We start from the raw sequence: 17578 nt of genomic DNA on the forward strand, positions 1-17578 counted from the left end.
CTTTTTTAGAAAAGAAGGTTAGCTGGATATCTACTTAACATCTTTTCACTTGCTCAGACTCACCTGGCCCTGCTGGCCCTTTTTCATACAAGCCTTCAAGGCCTCAGCTGTTTCCACTAGTTCTCTAGTTGTCCCAAACTTTAAGGGGAGCAATGCTTGTTTTAACTCTTGTCGCAACCCATCATGCAGTTTCTCAATTAATTATTGCTCTATAGGAATATGATGCGAGGCAAACATTGAGAGGTCATAGAACCTCCTCTTAAAGTTAAATACTGACATATCACTTTGTGTTAAGGACAAAAACTCTTGCCCCTTCACCTTTTGATGATATGATAGGTAAAACTAGTTTTCAAACTGCACCCTAAACTTAGCCCATGTTCAAGACCTCACAAGTCTCTTAAATCGCAATGTATCCCACCAAGATCGTGCTATGTCTGATAATAAATGAGTGGCACAATTCACTCTCAAATCCTCCACCACCCAAATATGTTCCATAATGTATTATACTGTATGGTAGCCATCTGCCTACAATCTCAACATCTGGTTTTTCTGCAAATGACTTGCACCCCAATTCTCACATGCTCTTTACTACTCGAACCAATGTAACCACACTGTACACCGGTGCAGAGAAACTGGTGGTACTTGCGCTGCTAGTGGTATAGGGGGTGCCAGTATTGGCGCATGGGCATCACCTCCATCACTGCCCTCATAATCTAGGCTATAAATGCCAGATCGGTATATGATATAAGGGTTACCGCTGGCACCACTGCTGCTAGAGGAGACACCTTTATTGGATAAGATGTTGCAGGTATATAGGAGACCGAATCCTTCAAGGAATTCTCTCTTTCTCTCTCTAAACCAAGATCTTGACCCCGTCTCTATGACAAAGAGAGATCTGTCATCGCACCTTGCCTTGTGCATAACATCCTGGAACAATTTAATACTTATTAAATCTCAATTCAACTCCTGAATCCAGACCAGAGCTTATCACTATAACAATCTCCAATCTTTATACTTAACATACAAATAAGGATATCATAATTCAATTCAAGATTAAGGTGATTTTTTTTAATTTTTACCATAATTTTGACACAGTTTTTCTTTACACTTCAGTATCAAGTATCAAACAAAAAATCATTGTTCAATCTCTTATTCCATTCAACAATTTAAGATTTCAAATTTATTTCTACATTTCAAAGATCTCATTAACGGGTTTGATAGTATGATGTAATTGTTTTTATAAAAATAATTTTTTAAAATGCTATTAATATTTAAATATAATTTTTTTTAAAAAAAAAAATATTCCACCAAATAGGCTATAGATTATATAAAAAGAGTGGTACGTCTGACCCAAAAAGATGCGAGGCTAAAAATGGGTTCAGGCCCATCAATACTTTTGACAGGGACTAGACTCGGTCCATGGTTCAGTCTATCTACCACGTACACCTTTCCTTTTTTGCCGTCTCTCTCTCTACGATTTCTCGCTCGCCTGCTCGCTTTTCTTTTCTTTCTCCATGATTTTCTCACTCTAAATTCTCGATATCTCTTCTTCTCACTTTATATCAAAGCAGAATCTCTTATTTAACGGATCGCATATCGATTCGGATCGATTGATCAGCGGTGTTAATTGATTTTGGTCAAATTAGGTTTGAATTGCACTGATAAACGGTTACAGAAGCTAGGGTTTTTCTTTTCTTTTTTCTTTTCCATTTTTTTGGCCTTGGTTGGATCTAGGGTTTTTGAATTCGTGAATTAATTGAGGGGAAGTGTGAGTTAGGATTAAGGGTTGATGGTACTCGAAGGGGAAAATGCAAGGCTATGCTGCATGGGCGGGAAGTTGAGGAGGAGAGGAAAAAGGATCGTATTCGGCACATGTTGACTGCTCCCATACGTGTTAACAACAATTCAGTTGTAGCTGCTCCCGATTTTGTTTCTTCTCCTTCTCCTTCTTCTTTGTCATCTCCAGCCGATTCTTTTTACAAGGTACTCCTTTTCTCTTGGGCATTTTTTTCTGTTATTTTTTGGGTTTTTGTCTCGATCATGGAGTCTATGTTATACGGCTTCCAATGATGAATAATTGGGAAAATCACTACCTTCGTTGACAAAAGAGGAAGATATTATTTGTCTGACATAGGAATTGTAGGAATTGACCCAGATTTTCTTTGATTTCGGTTAACGTGGAGATATTGCAGCTCAGTTGGTATTGGGTTCGCTAAGTTGGCTTTTGGAGACTGATTTTGTGTTGCCACATGATATTTGTGCTTAAATTGGGTTCTCGGGGCAGTTTTTGTTTTATGTTTTTTTCCCGTATTTATAAATTTTTTCAGTAGCAAGTTTGGGTTTGGTTTGTGTATAGAAATTTGTCATTTAGCTTTCTGCTGTAGTTGAAGGTTGCATGAGGTTATGGAATTTGAATTTCACATGTTTTCTTGTGATTGTTGACCGAACAATCAGCTTTGTTACTTTTTCGCTGTGCAAAGTGTAAATTCGAATGATTTATCTCTCCTGATCATCACATGCGTTAATGATTCTGTATGTTGCTTCCTTTTCTGATTGATGGCTCGGTTTACCATTGTTGATATATTAATGCTTAATGAAGTACTCAATGAATGGAATGAGAAAAAAGGACTAGCAAGCGGTGATCTTTAATCCATGAAGTTCATAATGATATCCTTATTATGATAGGAGTGGCCAATTAATGATATTCCATTCAGCAATTATTTATTCTGTCAAAATGCATGCTAATTTTTTTTCTATGTTAGCAGAACATTTACTGAAGTTATTGGTATGAAGATTGACTTTAGTAAGTTACCTAAAGTGCCATGTCACTTATTCCCCCTTTAACAGGATGGACGCAAGATCAGTGTTGGAGACTGTGCTCTGTTCAAACCGCCCCAGGATTCCCCTCCTTTCATAGGAATAATTCAAAGACTGACTACTGGTAAAGAGAACAAGTTAAAGTTAGGTGTGAATTGGCTTTATCGGCCTGCTGACGTAAAGCTTGGCAAATGCATCCTTTTGGAAGCTGCGCCAAACGAAGTATTCTTTTCATTTCACAAGGATGAAATTCCTGCTGCATCACTACTCCATCCGTGTAAAGTTGCCTTCCTTCCAAAAGGTGTTGAACTTCCATCTGGGATTTGCTCATTTGTTTGCCGGCGAGTTTATGACACTACAAACAAGTGTTTATGGTGGCTAACTGATCAGGATTATATTAATGTGAGTTGTAGCTGCAGTTCTTGAATTTGCTTTGAATTGTCAATTCTGTTTGGTTAACTCTTTCTTACACAGGAACGGCAAGAAGTAGTGGATCAGCTATTATCTAAGACACGCTTAGAAATGCATGCAACAATTCAGCCTGGTGGATGTTCTCCTAAGACAATGAATGGTCCAACTTCAACACCACAGCTGAAACCTGGTTCTGATAGCGTACAGAATAATGCCGCCTCCTTCCCTTCGCAATCTAAGGGAAAGAAAAGGGATCGTGGAGATCAGGGGTCTGAGCCCATTAAACGAGAACGTTTTATGAAAATGGATGATGGGGATTCTGTTCATAGACCAGAAAGCATTTGGAAATCTGAGATTTCTAAATTTACAGAAAAGGGTGGGCTTGTGGATTCTGAAGGGGTTGAGAAATTAGTGCATCTCATGCTGCCAGAGAGGAACGAGAGAAAAGTAGATTTGGTTGGCCGGTCATTACTGGCTGGTGCGATAGCTGCCACAGATAAGTTTGATTGCCTAAATCGGTTTGTGCAGCTAAGGGGCTTGCCTGTATTTGATGAATGGCTGCAGGAGGTCCATAAAGGGAAGATTGGTGATGGTAATAGCCACAAGGATAGTGATAAATCTGTCGAGGAATTTCTACTAGTTTTGCTTCGTGCTTTGGATAAACTCCCTATAAATCTTCATGCTCTGCAAATGTGTAATATTGGCAAATCTGTGAATCATTTGCGGACGCATAAGAACTTGGAAATACAAAAGAAAGCAAGGAGCTTGGTTGACACATGGAAGAAACGTGTTGAGGCTGAAATGGATGCAAATGCAAAGTCTGGCTCTAACCAAGGTGTCTCCTGGACTGCCAGATCACGTCTTCCTGAAGTTTCACATGGTGGGCACAGACCTGGTGTATCCTCTGAGGTTGCAATGAAGAGCTCAGTTGTGCAACTCTCTGCTCCCAAAAATGGTCCAGTCAAGCTTGTCCAAGGGGAGACTGTGACCAAGTCTGGATCATCTCCAGGGCCCATAAAACCAGCAGCGTCACCCAATGCAGCTGGTAATAATTTGAAAGATGGACAGCCCAGAAATACTGGTGTCAGTGGTGCGATGGATCTACCTGTATCAGCAGCTAGGGATGAGAAAAGCAGCAGTTCTAGTCAGTCCCACAACAACAGTCAATCTTGTTCTAGCGAACATGCCAAAACTGTGGGATTGTCAGGAAAGGAGGATGCAAGGAGCTCCACTGCTGTTTCAATGGCAGCAAATAAGATCATTGGTGGCTCTTTGCGGCATCGTAAACCAGTTAATGGCTTTTCAGGCCCAGCTTTATCTGGGGCCCAAAGAGATAGTGGGTCAAGTAGAAGTTCTCCCTTGCACAAAAATCCAGGTTCAGAGAAATTGCAACAGTCTAGTTTGGCATGTGAGAAGGTACTTGATGCTCCCATGGCTGAGGGGAATAATCATAAATTTATTGTTAAAATTCCCAATAGAGGTCGCAGTCCTGCACAAAGTTCCAGTGGAGGAACTTTTGAAGATGCTTTAGTCATGAGTAGCAGAGCTTCTTCTCCTGTGGTTTCAGAGAGGCATGACCAGTTTGATCACAATTTGAAGGAAAAAAATGATCCTTATCGAGCTAATATCACATCAAATGTGAAGACTGAGTCATGGCAAAGCAATGATTTCAAGGAGGTGCTGACTGGGTCAGATGAGAGAGATGGGTCACCTGCCAATGTTCCCGATAAAGAGCATGGTCGGACGGGTGATGATGCAAGGAAGTTAGGTGAAGTCTCAAAAACTACACCCTCTTTGACTGTGTTTGAACTTAAATCGGAGAAGTCATATGATGCTTCTTTCAGCTCCATGAATGCCCTGATTGAAAGTTGTGCGAAGTATTCTGAAGGAAATGCATCCATGACAGTTGGTGATGATGTTGGTATGAATCTACTTGCTAGTGTGGCTGCTGGGGAGATGTCCAAGTCTGATGTGGTTTCGCCAACAAATTCTCCTTGTATAAGCATGCCCATTGAGTGCTCTTGGGCGCCAAGTGGTTTGAGAGGAAAATCATCTCTGTGTGACGATCCTGCTCAAAGCCAGGGTAAGTCTGCTGATGGTGTTGATGATGACGATGAGAAGCGGGTTACTGTTGTTGGCACTCCTCCATCCAAGAACACGGAGGCTAAAACCGTCCTGTTTTCACAAGAAAAACACGCAGGGGAGCTCAATGGACCTTCCAATTCTTCCAATGTGTATGCTGCTGAACCATGCATGGAAAGCAATGTGAAATCTGATGAAACATTAGCAGCTCCCGTGTCCTCTGCTAGCATGGCTGTGAAAACATCAAATTGTGGGGGCAAAGAACCATGGGAGAAAGAGCGGGATGGCATATCTGATGACAAAAATAAGTTGCATGGTTCTGTCTTAACTGAGGTGAATTATACAGGAGTTCAAGTTGGGACTGAAGCAATCGAAGGATCATCATCAAACCATCATGTAGAGGTTGATGACGAGAACAATAAAAACATGAATAAAGAGCTGAATGTTTCTATTCAGGCAGATCCAAAACCACCTGCTATGATGCAGTCTGATTTTTCAGAAGGAACCAATGATGAAATGCCCCAACTTTCTAGTTTTGGTAAGGATATGATTTCTGAAAACATGCATGATGTGAAGGCTGGTGAAACAGATGGCAGAAGTCATTCTACCGAGAAAAAGAAAATTGAACATGAAAGTAATACAGCCCCAGCTGCAACTGATCATGAAAGTGAGTGCAAGGTGGAGAGCCTGGGAGGCAATCACAGCAATAAGCAATGTAGTGCCAGACTAGCTGCTCACAAGGCAGAACCCACACTTGTTCAGGCATCAGAACAAGTAGTGAGGTCAACAGGGTCAAAGTTGGCTGGCTCAGGAGCTGATGAAACTGAGGATTGTACATCTGCCGCTGCTGATGCTTCTTCTTTATCTGCTACAGGGGGATCGGATCTGGAAACAAAAGTTGAATTTGATCTGAATGAAGGCTTTATTGCTGACGATGGGAAATATGAGGAACCAAATAACTTGAGAGAACCTGCATGTTCTGCTGCTATTCAACTAATTAGCCCTTTTCCATTGCCAGTTTCTTCTGTGTCTAGTGGGCTTCCCGCTTCCATTACAGTAGCTGCTGCTGCAAAAGGGCCCTTTGTTCCACCAGAGGATTTACTTAAGAGTAGGGGGGAGCTTGGTTGGAAGGGATCAGCAGCCACTAGTGCATTTCGTCCAGCTGAACCTAGAAAAGCTTTGGAGATTTCATTAGGTACAGCTAACATCTCGCTCCCTGATGAAATGGTTTCCAAGCCTGGTCGGCCCTTGTTGGATATCGACTTGAATGTACCTGATGAAAGAATCCTTGAGGATTTGGCTTTTCGAATTTCTGCTCAGGATACTGTTTCTGTCTCCAACCTTGCAAAAAATAATGATTGTGCACGTGATACACTAATGGGTTCATTATCTGGTCGGAGCTTTGGGGGATTTGATCTTGATTTGAATAGAGCAGATGAGGCTAGTGATATGGGTAATCACCTGACAAGCATTGGTCGGAGGCTGGATGCCCCACTTCTTCCTGCCAAATTGTCATCAGGTGGTCTTCTAAATGGAGAGGTCAGCAGTCGCAGGGACTTTGATTTAAATGATGGCCCTCTTGTAGATGAGGTGAGTGCCGAACCATCACCACATTGCCAACATGCCCGAAACATTGTGCCATCCCAACCATCTATTTCTAGCCTTAGGATCAACAGTTCCGAAACGGGAAGCTTGCACTCCTGGTTTCCTCAAGGGAATCCATATCCTGCTGCCACGATCCAATCTATCTTGCATGATAGAAGAGAGCAGCCTTTCCCTATAGTTGCAACTGGTGGGCCTCGGAGGATGTTGGCGCCCTCTACTGGCAACAACCCATTTAATTCTGATATCTACAGGGGAGCAGTGTTGTCATCTTCTCCAGCAGTGCCGTTTCCATCTACTCCATTTCAGTATCCTGTCTTTCCTTTTGGGAACAGCTTCCCTCTGCCCTCTGCAACTTTTTCAGGTGGTTCAGCATCGTATGTGGATTCATCATCTGGTGGGAGGCTTTGCTTTCCCACAGTACCCTCTCAAGTATTAGCAGCACCGGTAGGTGCAGTCTCATCTCATTATCCAAGGCCTTCTTATGCTGTTAACCTCCCAGACATTAACAATAATGGTGCTGCAGAGAGCAGTAGGAAATGGGTAAGGCAGGGCCTCGACCTCAATGCAGGGCCTCTAGGCCCAGACATTGAAGGTAGAGTTGAGACTTCAGCTCTTGCATCAAGGCAACTGTCAGTTGCCAGTTCACCGGCCCTTGCAGAGGAGCAATCGAGGATGTATCAAGTGACTGGCGGAGGTGTTCTGAAGAGGAAGGAGCCAGAGGGTGAATGGGAAGGTTATAAGCAATCCTCATGGCAGTAGGGATGAATAATGACACAATCCAGTGATCCACCAGTAAGTTTGTCGTGTTTTGTAAATATATGTTCTACTCTGTGTTTCACCTTGGCCTCCATTGTATGAATTATCTGTAAGGTTGCATGTTTTGCCTTTATTTATTTATTTATTTTATAAGAGGTTGGGGGGAACCTTCTCTAACTTGCATTCTTTTGGGCATGGGTTGCACTTAAGCTCTTGCTCACAGGTCAAGTAATTGTGTTTCTGCTTTCTTTGCGTTTTCAATTACAGTTCTCCTGGATTGATGTTGCTAACTCCAAAAGATCATCTAACATGTGTTCTCAAGGATGGGTGGTAAGTGAGTTATTTGATCTTCAGCCTCCAACCCCCACCCTGTCAGTGTACCCATTGTATGTTAAAAGGACAGATTGTACCTTAAAAGGAATCTGTCCGGGGTCGTTTGAGCTGTCATTTCCTTGAATTTGTACTGGGTAGCTGCAGTTTACTTTACCCTTTGTAGATATTTTAACCAATGGAAAGCGTGCATTCTGTGACTGTTGCCCAGACATTTGAAATTGGTGTCCATACTGTTGTGCAGTGCATCGACAATTTATACTGCTGGAGGCAAAATCACCCTTTATTTTCCAATCATTCTGAGAATGAATGGTGATTGGATTAGTAAACTGCTTTAAGCAGAAGCCCTTCTGTATGTGCTTTGTTTTTAAGCAATTTTTCTTCATTTATCTTTTCATTCTCACTTTTAATCACGTACATATAATCAGAGTGGTCAGTGAATTTTGGTGCTCAAGCTTTTCTTGCTCTGGCATATGGTTTCGTTGCTATGGTTGGATGCTGTATTCCTTTTAATTTATTCTATTTATTAACCTGGTGCAGACACCCAGTTCTACCCAACTTTTCCTCTTATCTTCTCGTAAGGGTATCTTAACTCTAAGCTAATCTAGTGTTGTATATCATATTTTACCATTTCTGTCCTATATTTGACCAACGATATAACGCCTGCTATCGTCTTTTAAAGGTGGCCTCTGCGCCATCACTGTGTTTGGTGTTGGAATTGGCTTCGGAGGATAGAGATCCTTTCCGCAGATAGCTATTGTTGCAGTTCAATTTTTCTCGGTGCCCTGTATGTTTATTGTATAGAATTTGTTTGAAAGCTCGCAAGGGTGGTTCATTGTGGGAATTGTATTTGTATTTTTGCTGAGGTTCCTTTTAGGTTTGAGGTTCGAATGAAAATTGTTGAACCACCATTATTAGTCTCGAAAATCTTAGGTTAGGGGTTTGTCATCTCTAGGAAGAAACATTCATTATACGGGCCTTGACTTTATGAAATCACGCTTGCCAAGTCTCTCTTGCTTACTGTTGTTGTATTGTATGGGTACTTAATTTGATGGTGACGGGTTAGGCTGGCTTTTTCACAGCTCTATATGTGCTATAATAATATTTATTTTTTAATTTCTTGGGGCTGGGGTCTAAAACGCCCAGCAGGTAACGTTGTTGATGCCCTTCACAGCCGCTGAATTTGAATAATATAGGAAAACCAGAATGGCTTTGATGGCCATCAGAATGGCGCGGATGCTCAAGTAGCGACGACATAGTAACCACCAGTATTGGGCTGTTGCTTCCATAACGTCTGCCGGGGATGGGAGGCTTTCTTTTCTCTTTCCTGTGTACAACAACATCACCCTCCGTATCACTCAAATATCAACCTTATCTTTGAATATAGGGATCGAAGAAGCAACAACGAGGCCCGGAAAGAGTGTTTTCTTTGTTTTCATAACTATCAGGTTTGTAAAACTTAAAGGTGCGGCCAAAAAGTAACCGACAATCAGCTTCGTAGAAGCAAGAAGCAAATCATCATTTCTCGCTAGTGTCAAGCCAAAAGGTCAGGAAAGATGCCATGAAGAATAAAAACTTGCAACAAACCTAGCTGAACTCCACCTTTTACAATGAGTTACAATATATATGCAAGGAGTTACTGGATGAAAATGTCTTTTCCACTGAAATTAGGACGAAATTAGAGAGTGACATTTAGCAAGGAGCCATGCCGCAATCAAAATATAGTGCATTCAAATCCGAGCTCGCAGGACCCAATATCTTAGCAGTGTAGCACCGCAGTGATGCCAAAGAGTAGTCACCTTTTGGAGACGAGGGGTACTTCATTTGAGACACACAAGCCTCCTCCCGCAAAAGACATTTCTGAATTTCACAAGAAATCATGCAGAAGAAAAGTAGCAGCTCAGATTCTGAATATCACACGCAAGCAAAATATAGAAGATTAGAGTGGAAGCAGACAACAGATACACAAATTGGCAAAAATGGGAAGCGAGTTTTATCAATGCAAAGGGAAGAAACAACATAACATTCTGCGCGCATAAAATACAACCATGAAGGGGTGATACGAGAGCTATCTCTGCACGGGTGCCTATCAAATATCATCATAGACATGAGGACTTGTTAATGACACTGAGACAGAAGTGCCTATCAAATATCATCATAGACACGAGGACTTGTTAATGACGCTGAGACGGAAATCATTCTAACAATTCCCTTGCGACGTGCATGCATTCTGAGGAGAAGTAGCTGGCTATTGTGACAATGGCAAACTCAATCACGAAAGACATACAGCTAGCAGTAAGCAGGACATCAGGTCATCTCTAATATATGCAACATAACCATATCTGCTCATTCTTAATGCTCCCTCTATGACAGCCAGTATACACATGACAAAAGAGCACTGCTCACAGAAACAGTTAGTAACTGTTGCCCTGTATCATATTGGTGAGGGCTGAATGCCTATATACCTGGTGTCAATACCTTATAGCTCATGCTCTCAGAAACCAATTGATGTTTCTAACACAGAGGCATCAAGGGTAAGTTAACTAGAAATTTCATAAGCAGTATGATTCAAATACGAAATGAATATCCACGCATTCCATCAAAATTAATGAAAAATATCTCTTCCCATACAGCCCTCAGCGTTCTCGATCTCGATACACCTATTAGAACCCTTATATTGCACAACGAACCAGTAAATATCCATGAGACTTCTTAATCAATGTCTCATCCATAAAAATCTCAATACAACCATTTGAACCTCAGGTTGCATAATGAATAAATATTATATCTATGAGACTCCATTATTTTAAAACTATTCTTCAAACTCTTATCTCCACAAGACTTCCCTCCAACTCTCGATCTCATTTTTCATTCCAATATATACATATTTGAACCCACGTATTGACAATCACCAGTGAATATCCACGGGACTTTACAGTTTGAATTCATTCTTCCAACGCTATCTTCTCATGGATGTGTAATTTAGATGGTCGCTTTTAGCAACTGAAGGGACACGGGCGCTAGGACATTCCCATGCATCCACAAAAATCATGTCCCTGCCCTCCTTTTCCACTATTTTAAAGTAAGACTTTGCCAATACAACTGAGATGCCAACCGCTTAATCTTGTACAAGTAAAAGGAATACTAATTACATTTGTTAGAAACGACCGCTGGAGCCTATATACTACTAGTCTAAAAATTATGAAAAGTTTCCATTTGGTTTGACATGATTACTCAAGTGGTGGCAGTGGCTCAAGCAAAAGGGATTGAGAAAAAAAAAAGCAACTTCAGAAATGCCAATGAAGACATTTATAAAACACAAAATAACTGACATCAAGATGCACATGATCCATGTGTTGAGAGAATACGAGAACAGAAAACTTTGCATATCTATATCAAAAAATTATAAACTCATTAAAAGTAAGAGAAATGATGGTACTGACAACAGGCATCCTCGGCGTGGCTTTTTCTTCCTCTCCTTTTGTTTCTGTGCTGGTTTGATAACTACCTTTATTGCAGCATCAAAAACTGCTTTGACATTCTGCAATAACATGAAAAATGTCATTTACAACATGATAATAAAGTAATCTAATGCCTGGAAGGAAAAGTTAGAAAAGATCATCATTGGCACAATAGTAGAAGGGCAAGATTCATGTATGATAATAATAACATGATATCAAAATTATTAGTACATGTCAGCCTGCAATTTGTTATTTTGGGACTGTCACATGGTCAGGATGCATGACAAATAAATAACACAGTGCCCCTGTACAAAATTTTCATAACTAGAATATCAATTTTGCCAAGCATTTGTGGCGAGAGGAAAACCAGAAAAGCACAATAACATTAAATCAGGAGAATGACACCACAGATACTGCATGCACTTGCAGATGTAAAAATTTTGGTAGTTTTTTCGATCTCCTTTCCTCTAGGAGACTTAACTTTATATGAGCAATTCACCCAGAAAATTATTAGCTGGGCAAGTCAGTTATCATGGATAGTATACGCGGTACTTCTCATAAAGTTCAACATATTGCCAAATCATGGCATACCTGTTGAGTTTTTGAACTACACTCGACGTAATATGCTGCACCAATCTGTTTTCGGAGTTCCTCTCCCTGATCATAATAACCCGTGTCATTAAAAAGGCTGATCGCATGACAACCAACAAAAAAATTTATAAACAACCATTGACTAGAAACTGCACCTGTGCAGTGGTCACAGGCACCAATCCAGGGTGATCAGCCAAATAATGCTTATCCTCACGAAGATCTACATGTCCATTTTAAATGATGCATTAGATTCACATCTACAGTGATTCACATAGCTAACCACCACAATATAAAGGTTAAATGTCAATCCAAGAAACATCATGGATTGGGACGGCAGTATGAATGGCTCAGCTCATGTCAATCAGTTTGCTCATAATCTAGTACTTTCAAGGACATGAGAGGCAATGCTATTTCACTTGACATCAAAGAGGCAGGAGTTCTCATTTGGTCAAGAAACTTGGACTGATAGGCTTCATGACAGTATGAAAGAATTATGTTTTTCATTAGTGAAATTAATAAAATAGTTGGTGCTGGTGCAAAGGACCATGATATGATTATACAATTGAGTTGTAAATATAAGCCACATAGCATGGAATCATAAGCAACTTTTCGTAAAAAAAAAATAGATCACGTTATTCATGCGACAATCTTTCACATGAAAGTCAGTGAGAAAAGTAAGAACAAGGAGAGGGAAGGAGAAGTAAGAACAAAAAGTAATTGCCATTCCCTTGACTTGATATGAGCAGTAATCTTGTCCCACAAAATTCAATTCCAGCTAGGTCTATCACATGAAATGTCAAAAGGATAAAATGAGAGAGAAATAATCTATAAATCCTTCATTTATCCCGAAGGAAACTTTAAATTGGTAACAACCAAACTCATTTTTTAAGCACCCTCAAGGCATAAACATAATCCTTATTTGAAAGAATGATTGATTTTTTTTTCCTTTTCACATACCTTTTTTTCCAGAAAAACAATGATCACCATTAATTTGGCACAAGAAAATGTCCTTATTGGCATGAATGATCAAATATTTTTTTCCTTTTCTTATTCATTTTTTTTTTCAGAAATGCAATGACCACCATTAGTTTGGCCCGCCAAAAAAAGAAAGAAGTCCTTATTTGCAAGAGTGATTGGTATTTCTTTCTTTTTCTTATTCATTTTTTCCAGATAAGATTCCAAAAAAAAAAAAAAGGATTTACCAACACTCGTGCCTTCTGCAATCTAATAAGATGGTTGAACATGTCCCTCTCAGATGATAAAATGTTATGGAATAGCATAAAGAATGAACAGACTAGAGAATGCACATTGCAGCCTATCTGCAGGGAAGTTGATAGAACAATAATTAACAAATAATGGATTGATTTCCTAAGTTTTTTAATTTGCTAAAGTATTCGAACCTTGAGAACTGGCCTTAACAATTTTATGATCACACAACAAATCCTCAATCCTCAAAATCCATCTCAATCAAACATCTCATGCTACTAACCAGGTTGACGAAACAAAACCTCTTCACTTTTCATAACCAGGCCAGTGCTCTCAATACGGTATATGTTGAACCATAACTGGACAATATTTCCTCAAACTGACCTGACCTTTTCAGACACCACCTTTCATGCAGTTGCAGGCAACAATCAACTCCGCATTCTTTTACCAACATTTAATTGGTAAAAGTTTCTGCCAGGTAGCTAGTAATTTTTCCATTAACACCATTAGCTTCATCACCAGCTTGAAAATCATTTTATTTGGGTTGCTACTCCATTAATATACAATATTAGAAAGAACCTTCTCAGTATTGTTCTGTCCACCTGTAATTATAAACATCATTTCTTTCTGCTATTCCATCATACTCAAAGCAAACAGTGTGTGTCAGTGTCAGTGTCAGTTTGTGAAGAATTGAAAAAACACAGGCATTCATTTGGGGAGCAACCGAGGGAAGGAAAAATTCACCTAGTTTCTTGGGAAGAATTATCAAAGCTGAAGAACAAGGACTGATTTTAAGAAGGCAAATGGTTGAACATGGCAGAAATATCAGTTGGGATTCAGGTTTTTCAAGGATGTCCTCGTACAAAATCCAAATATTAATAGCAAAAATAACCTTTATATGCCTAGACCATTGATTTCAGTAGTTTCCTAAACTTCTCCTTTTCCTCTTCCTTCCTTTCCTTCTTTCTTTCTTAATTTTTTTTAAAGATTACCAATAAAAAACTTGAGACCTCTAGCTTTGAACAAGCATCTTTAAGCTACACACCATTGATCTACATATAATTTCTTTCCTAAAACTTTATCTCCTACCTGCTAATACTCAAGAATTTGGAAATCAAAATCTGAAAATTAGTACATTACCTTCCATTGGAAGGGTGTTGTTGATATATATACGTGTACAGAAAGTCTGCTCAAAATTTGTGACTGTTACATGATTCATCCATTGAAGCTCAAGGTTGAATGGTGAAAAAGTTTTAGAAATCATAGGCCGCGGCAAAGCCACATTAATTTTCTCTAGAGTGCATAAACTATATCGATTAAAACTAAAAAGTAACAAGGAAAGTCATCATTTACTTTAAACTTCTTAAATCAATGAAAACGTACCAATGGCATCAATTCCAAGAAATTTTGACTTTGGGATAGATATAAGTTTTGAAATATGAACATGTCGTTATTTTAGCCTACCCTGGTCTCACCCCTGTACTTATATCATCAAGCGGATGCAAATGAGCCTGACAAAATTATATAATATTTACATGTCAGAATTGCCTTCAGTAAGTTCACCAAGTTCTGGATAAGAAGATATATCATTCTCCTATTAAACAATATGTAACAACAACAGTGAAGCAAATACTAACCAGTATAACCTAGACAAAACAGCACCGACAGGATCACATAGCCAAATACCAAGAAAAAAATAATTCATAAACAGCATTGAATCAGGCAGGAAAAATAATGATGGTTGCTAATAGACTTACCCAATTTGGCACCAACCAGTACTATTGGAATGCCGGGGGCGTAATGCTGAAGCTCTGGAATCCACTGGACAAACAATCTCATATTTAAAACTTATAAACAAGAAATATAACAGAAAAAAGAATCAGAAAGGTAAGAAGATAACAAATTGGAAAAAAGCTGCACCTTTTTAAGTACATTTTCGTAGCTCGCTCGACTAACTAGTGAGAAAGCTAAGACGAAGACATCTGCCCCTCTGTAGCTCAAGGGCCTTAATCTATTGTAATCCTCTTGCCCTATGGAAGTCAATGAAACAAATGAATCATAAAAGATTCCCAGTCATGCAAACATGTTTTCAGGGAAAAAAGAAGGCACGAATATGTAAATAAAGATTAAAAAGAAAATATGCAGTGGTCCAAATAATCATACCAGCTGTGTCCCAGAGGCCTAAGTTTACAGTGGTTCCTTCAACTACCACATTTGCACTGAAGTTATCAAACACCGTTGGTATATAATCCTATAGCCAGCCCAAAACAAAAATAACATTTATTTACTTTTTGTTCATTTGCATGAAGGATTAAAAACAACAGCAGAAAGCAAGAAGCTTTCGAATGGAGATAAAATAAATTATGCCTAAAAAAAGTAAAAATAAAGCCAAGCACAAGATCATTATCTGAAAATAGAAACTAAAAAAAAAACACACTTTATCCAAGTAGCAAAACCCGTAAGCTAAAGGATTTGTGAGATACTGAGACAAAATTAAAGATTGAGGTAAGAAACAAAAATAAATAAAAGCAGCAAAACCCAGATGGAAAAACACATTAAACCACCCAAAAAACCCACAAATTATGAAGCAGAGGTGATGTAGTTAGATGGGTCATTTAACATACAGTAGGGAACTTGTTACTTGTGTAACAAATAAGCATACAGGTCTTGCCCACAGCCCCATCTCCCACAGTAACACACTTGATAAACCTTGAAGCGCTAGAAGCCATTGATGTATACAAACAAAGAGAGAAGAAATATTAGCAGTTGAAGTAGAGAGTAGTGAAAGTGAAAAGGAAAGACAGAAAAGGACGAAAGAGTAGAAGAGGGTGGTTTGCTGTAGGTGGAATAATTTATGAGCATTGTTGTCATGGCTTCTTTTGATTCAAAGTTAAGAGGTAGTGGAGGTGGATCACATGATTCTCACTCATTCACTTGCCATCACTGTTAAAATCCTTTTTCTTTGCCTTTTCTTTTTCTTTTCTTTACGGTGTTTACTTTATTTTATTCTTGCTTTAATTTTAATACTTTCTTCTTCTTCTTCTTCTTTTCTAGGATTTTATTTTTCTATATTTTAATATTACTCTGTTCTTTTTCTTTGACAAATGGTATATTTATATAATATGTCCAACACATCAGTGACATGATCAATCCTTGCCCCATTGGCTGATCCATCATGATTACAGGAGAGAAATAATTTCTAGTGAAGACAAACCACCATGGTTTGTTGCGGATTTTACCTGCAAAAATTATGGTGCTTGTAGTTGAATGAAACTAGAGAGATAAGCACATTAGGAAGGAGAAAGAAGAGAGAGAGAGAGAGAGAGAGAGAGAGAGATGCAACGAAAAGGGAAGAAAGAGAGGAGAGGCTACATGGCAACTCCATTAGTAGCCAGAAAGTTGATACCAAAAGGCAGTAAAAGCAAGACAAATAGAAAAATACTGCAGAATCCAATAGGGCACAGGAATAAGTAAAGATTAAGTAACATATCCCGCAAAGTGCAGAAAGATATGATTGCTCATAAGGGGAAATTTAAGCACTGTTTCGAAAAGCAAATCACAGCCTGCTGCATATGCTTGGCTTCTAAGAATGATCTTTCCCTTTTGCTATTTCTTTTTTGTCTCAAAGGTCTTGCATTTGCATTAAATTTGGCCACATTGTTGCCAGAAGGCATCACTTACAGACCTCAAAACACATGCCCATGAGTATATATCATTCTTGACGAGCCAGGACCTGCACTGCCTTTTTGAAGCTGGAAATTATGGAAGATAAGCCTGGAGTAAATCCCATTAGCTGGCTCAAAACAGAAACCATCGTCTCCATCAATAAATAAAGACCCTCTCACCTCAGGCCCAAACCAAGATGCTCAGCTTCCAAGGCAGCCTAGGATGATCTACAGGCATGACCTCGAAAAAGGTCTACTGGACCTCTTGACTAGTGAAGCACGGTTTTAAAAAAATCTTATCAAACCCCCTGCGCTACACTTTGACGCGAGTCAGAGTCGATTTTATTGTTTTTCTTTTTTTTTTTTAATCTAGAAAAATAATATTAAGTATTGTTGATATATTTTAAAATATAAAAAAAATTATGTGACTCGAGCTATTAACTTTCATATTAAAATATGAAAACAAAAGAATTTTAAAAATGAAAAAAAAAACACTTAATCTAAGTTCATATGATAAATTTATTACCTGAATTATGAGATCGATACAAAATATTTAATAAATTCAATCGAGAAAGAAAATAACTATAAAAAAAAATTAGAAAAGAAGACTAATATCAACCCAAGCTAATATCTTATATTTATAGCCCCGAGTCG

The 17578-nt window shown here is 39.0% G+C and overlaps 2 protein-coding genes across 5 annotated transcripts; one reads left to right on the plus strand and one right to left on the minus strand.

Moving 5' to 3' along the window:
- The first annotated feature begins 1438 nt into the window (after positions 1 to 1438).
- Positions 1439 to 8455, plus strand: LOC133678080 (uncharacterized). Of its 3 annotated transcripts, none has more exons than XM_062100266.1 (4): positions 1439 to 1983; positions 2848 to 3219; positions 3292 to 7707; positions 7882 to 8455. In XM_062100266.1, exons 1-3 carry the CDS (start codon positions 1819 to 1821, stop codon positions 7672 to 7674), a joined length of 4920 nt encoding a protein of 1639 aa, XP_061956250.1. In that variant the 5' UTR covers positions 1439 to 1818; the 3' UTR covers positions 7675 to 7707; positions 7882 to 8455. The 3 variants fall into 3 exon arrangements, with proteins under 3 accessions (XP_061956250.1, XP_061956251.1, XP_061956249.1); XM_062100267.1 differs by lacking the exon at positions 7882 to 8455 and having other exon boundaries at positions 3292 to 7359; positions 7439 to 7619; XM_062100265.1 differs by having other exon boundaries at positions 1440 to 1983; positions 7939 to 8455.
- Positions 8456 to 9495: 1040 nt separating this feature from the next.
- LOC133678081 (rac-like GTP-binding protein 3) lies at positions 9496 to 16214 on the minus strand. Of its 2 annotated transcripts, none has more exons than XM_062100269.1 (8): positions 15884 to 16214; positions 15423 to 15510; positions 15180 to 15289; positions 15017 to 15080; positions 12209 to 12273; positions 12054 to 12119; positions 11445 to 11542; positions 9496 to 9908 (listed from the first exon to the last, which is right to left on the minus strand). In XM_062100269.1, the coding sequence occupies exons 1-8, from the start codon at positions 15986 to 15988 to the stop codon at positions 9902 to 9904; spliced, it is 603 nt and encodes a 200-aa protein (XP_061956253.1). In that variant the 5' UTR covers positions 15989 to 16214; the 3' UTR covers positions 9496 to 9901. The 2 variants fall into 2 exon arrangements, with proteins under 2 accessions (XP_061956253.1, XP_061956252.1); XM_062100268.1 differs by having other exon boundaries at positions 9496 to 9861; positions 15884 to 16208.
- Positions 16215 to 17578: the final 1364 nt, after the last annotated feature.

This window comes from Populus nigra, chromosome 18, assembly GCF_951802175.1.
Source record: "Populus nigra chromosome 18, ddPopNigr1.1, whole genome shotgun sequence".
Taxonomy (NCBI): domain Eukaryota; kingdom Viridiplantae; phylum Streptophyta; class Magnoliopsida; order Malpighiales; family Salicaceae; genus Populus; species Populus nigra.

Coding starts and splice junctions, on each gene's coding strand:
- LOC133678080 (XM_062100266.1), top strand. CDS start 1,819: ATGCTGCATGGGCGGGAAGTTGAGGAGGAGAGGAAAAAGGATCGTATT. Junction 1,984..2,847: donor CAGCCGATTCTTTTTACAAG/GTACTCCTTTTC, acceptor CCCCTTTAACAG/GATGGACGCAAGATCAGTGT. Junction 3,220..3,291: donor CTGATCAGGATTATATTAAT/GTGAGTTGTAGC, acceptor TTTCTTACACAG/GAACGGCAAGAAGTAGTGGA.
- LOC133678081 (XM_062100268.1), bottom strand. CDS start 15,988: ATGGCTTCTAGCGCTTCAAGGTTTATCAAGTGTGTTACTGTGGGAGAT. Junction 15,290..15,422: donor AGGCCTCTGGGACACAGCTG/GTATGATTATTT, acceptor TGACTTCCATAG/GGCAAGAGGATTACAATAGA. Junction 15,081..15,179: donor ACGAAAATGTACTTAAAAAG/GTGCAGCTTTTT, acceptor TTGTTTGTCCAG/TGGATTCCAGAGCTTCAGCA.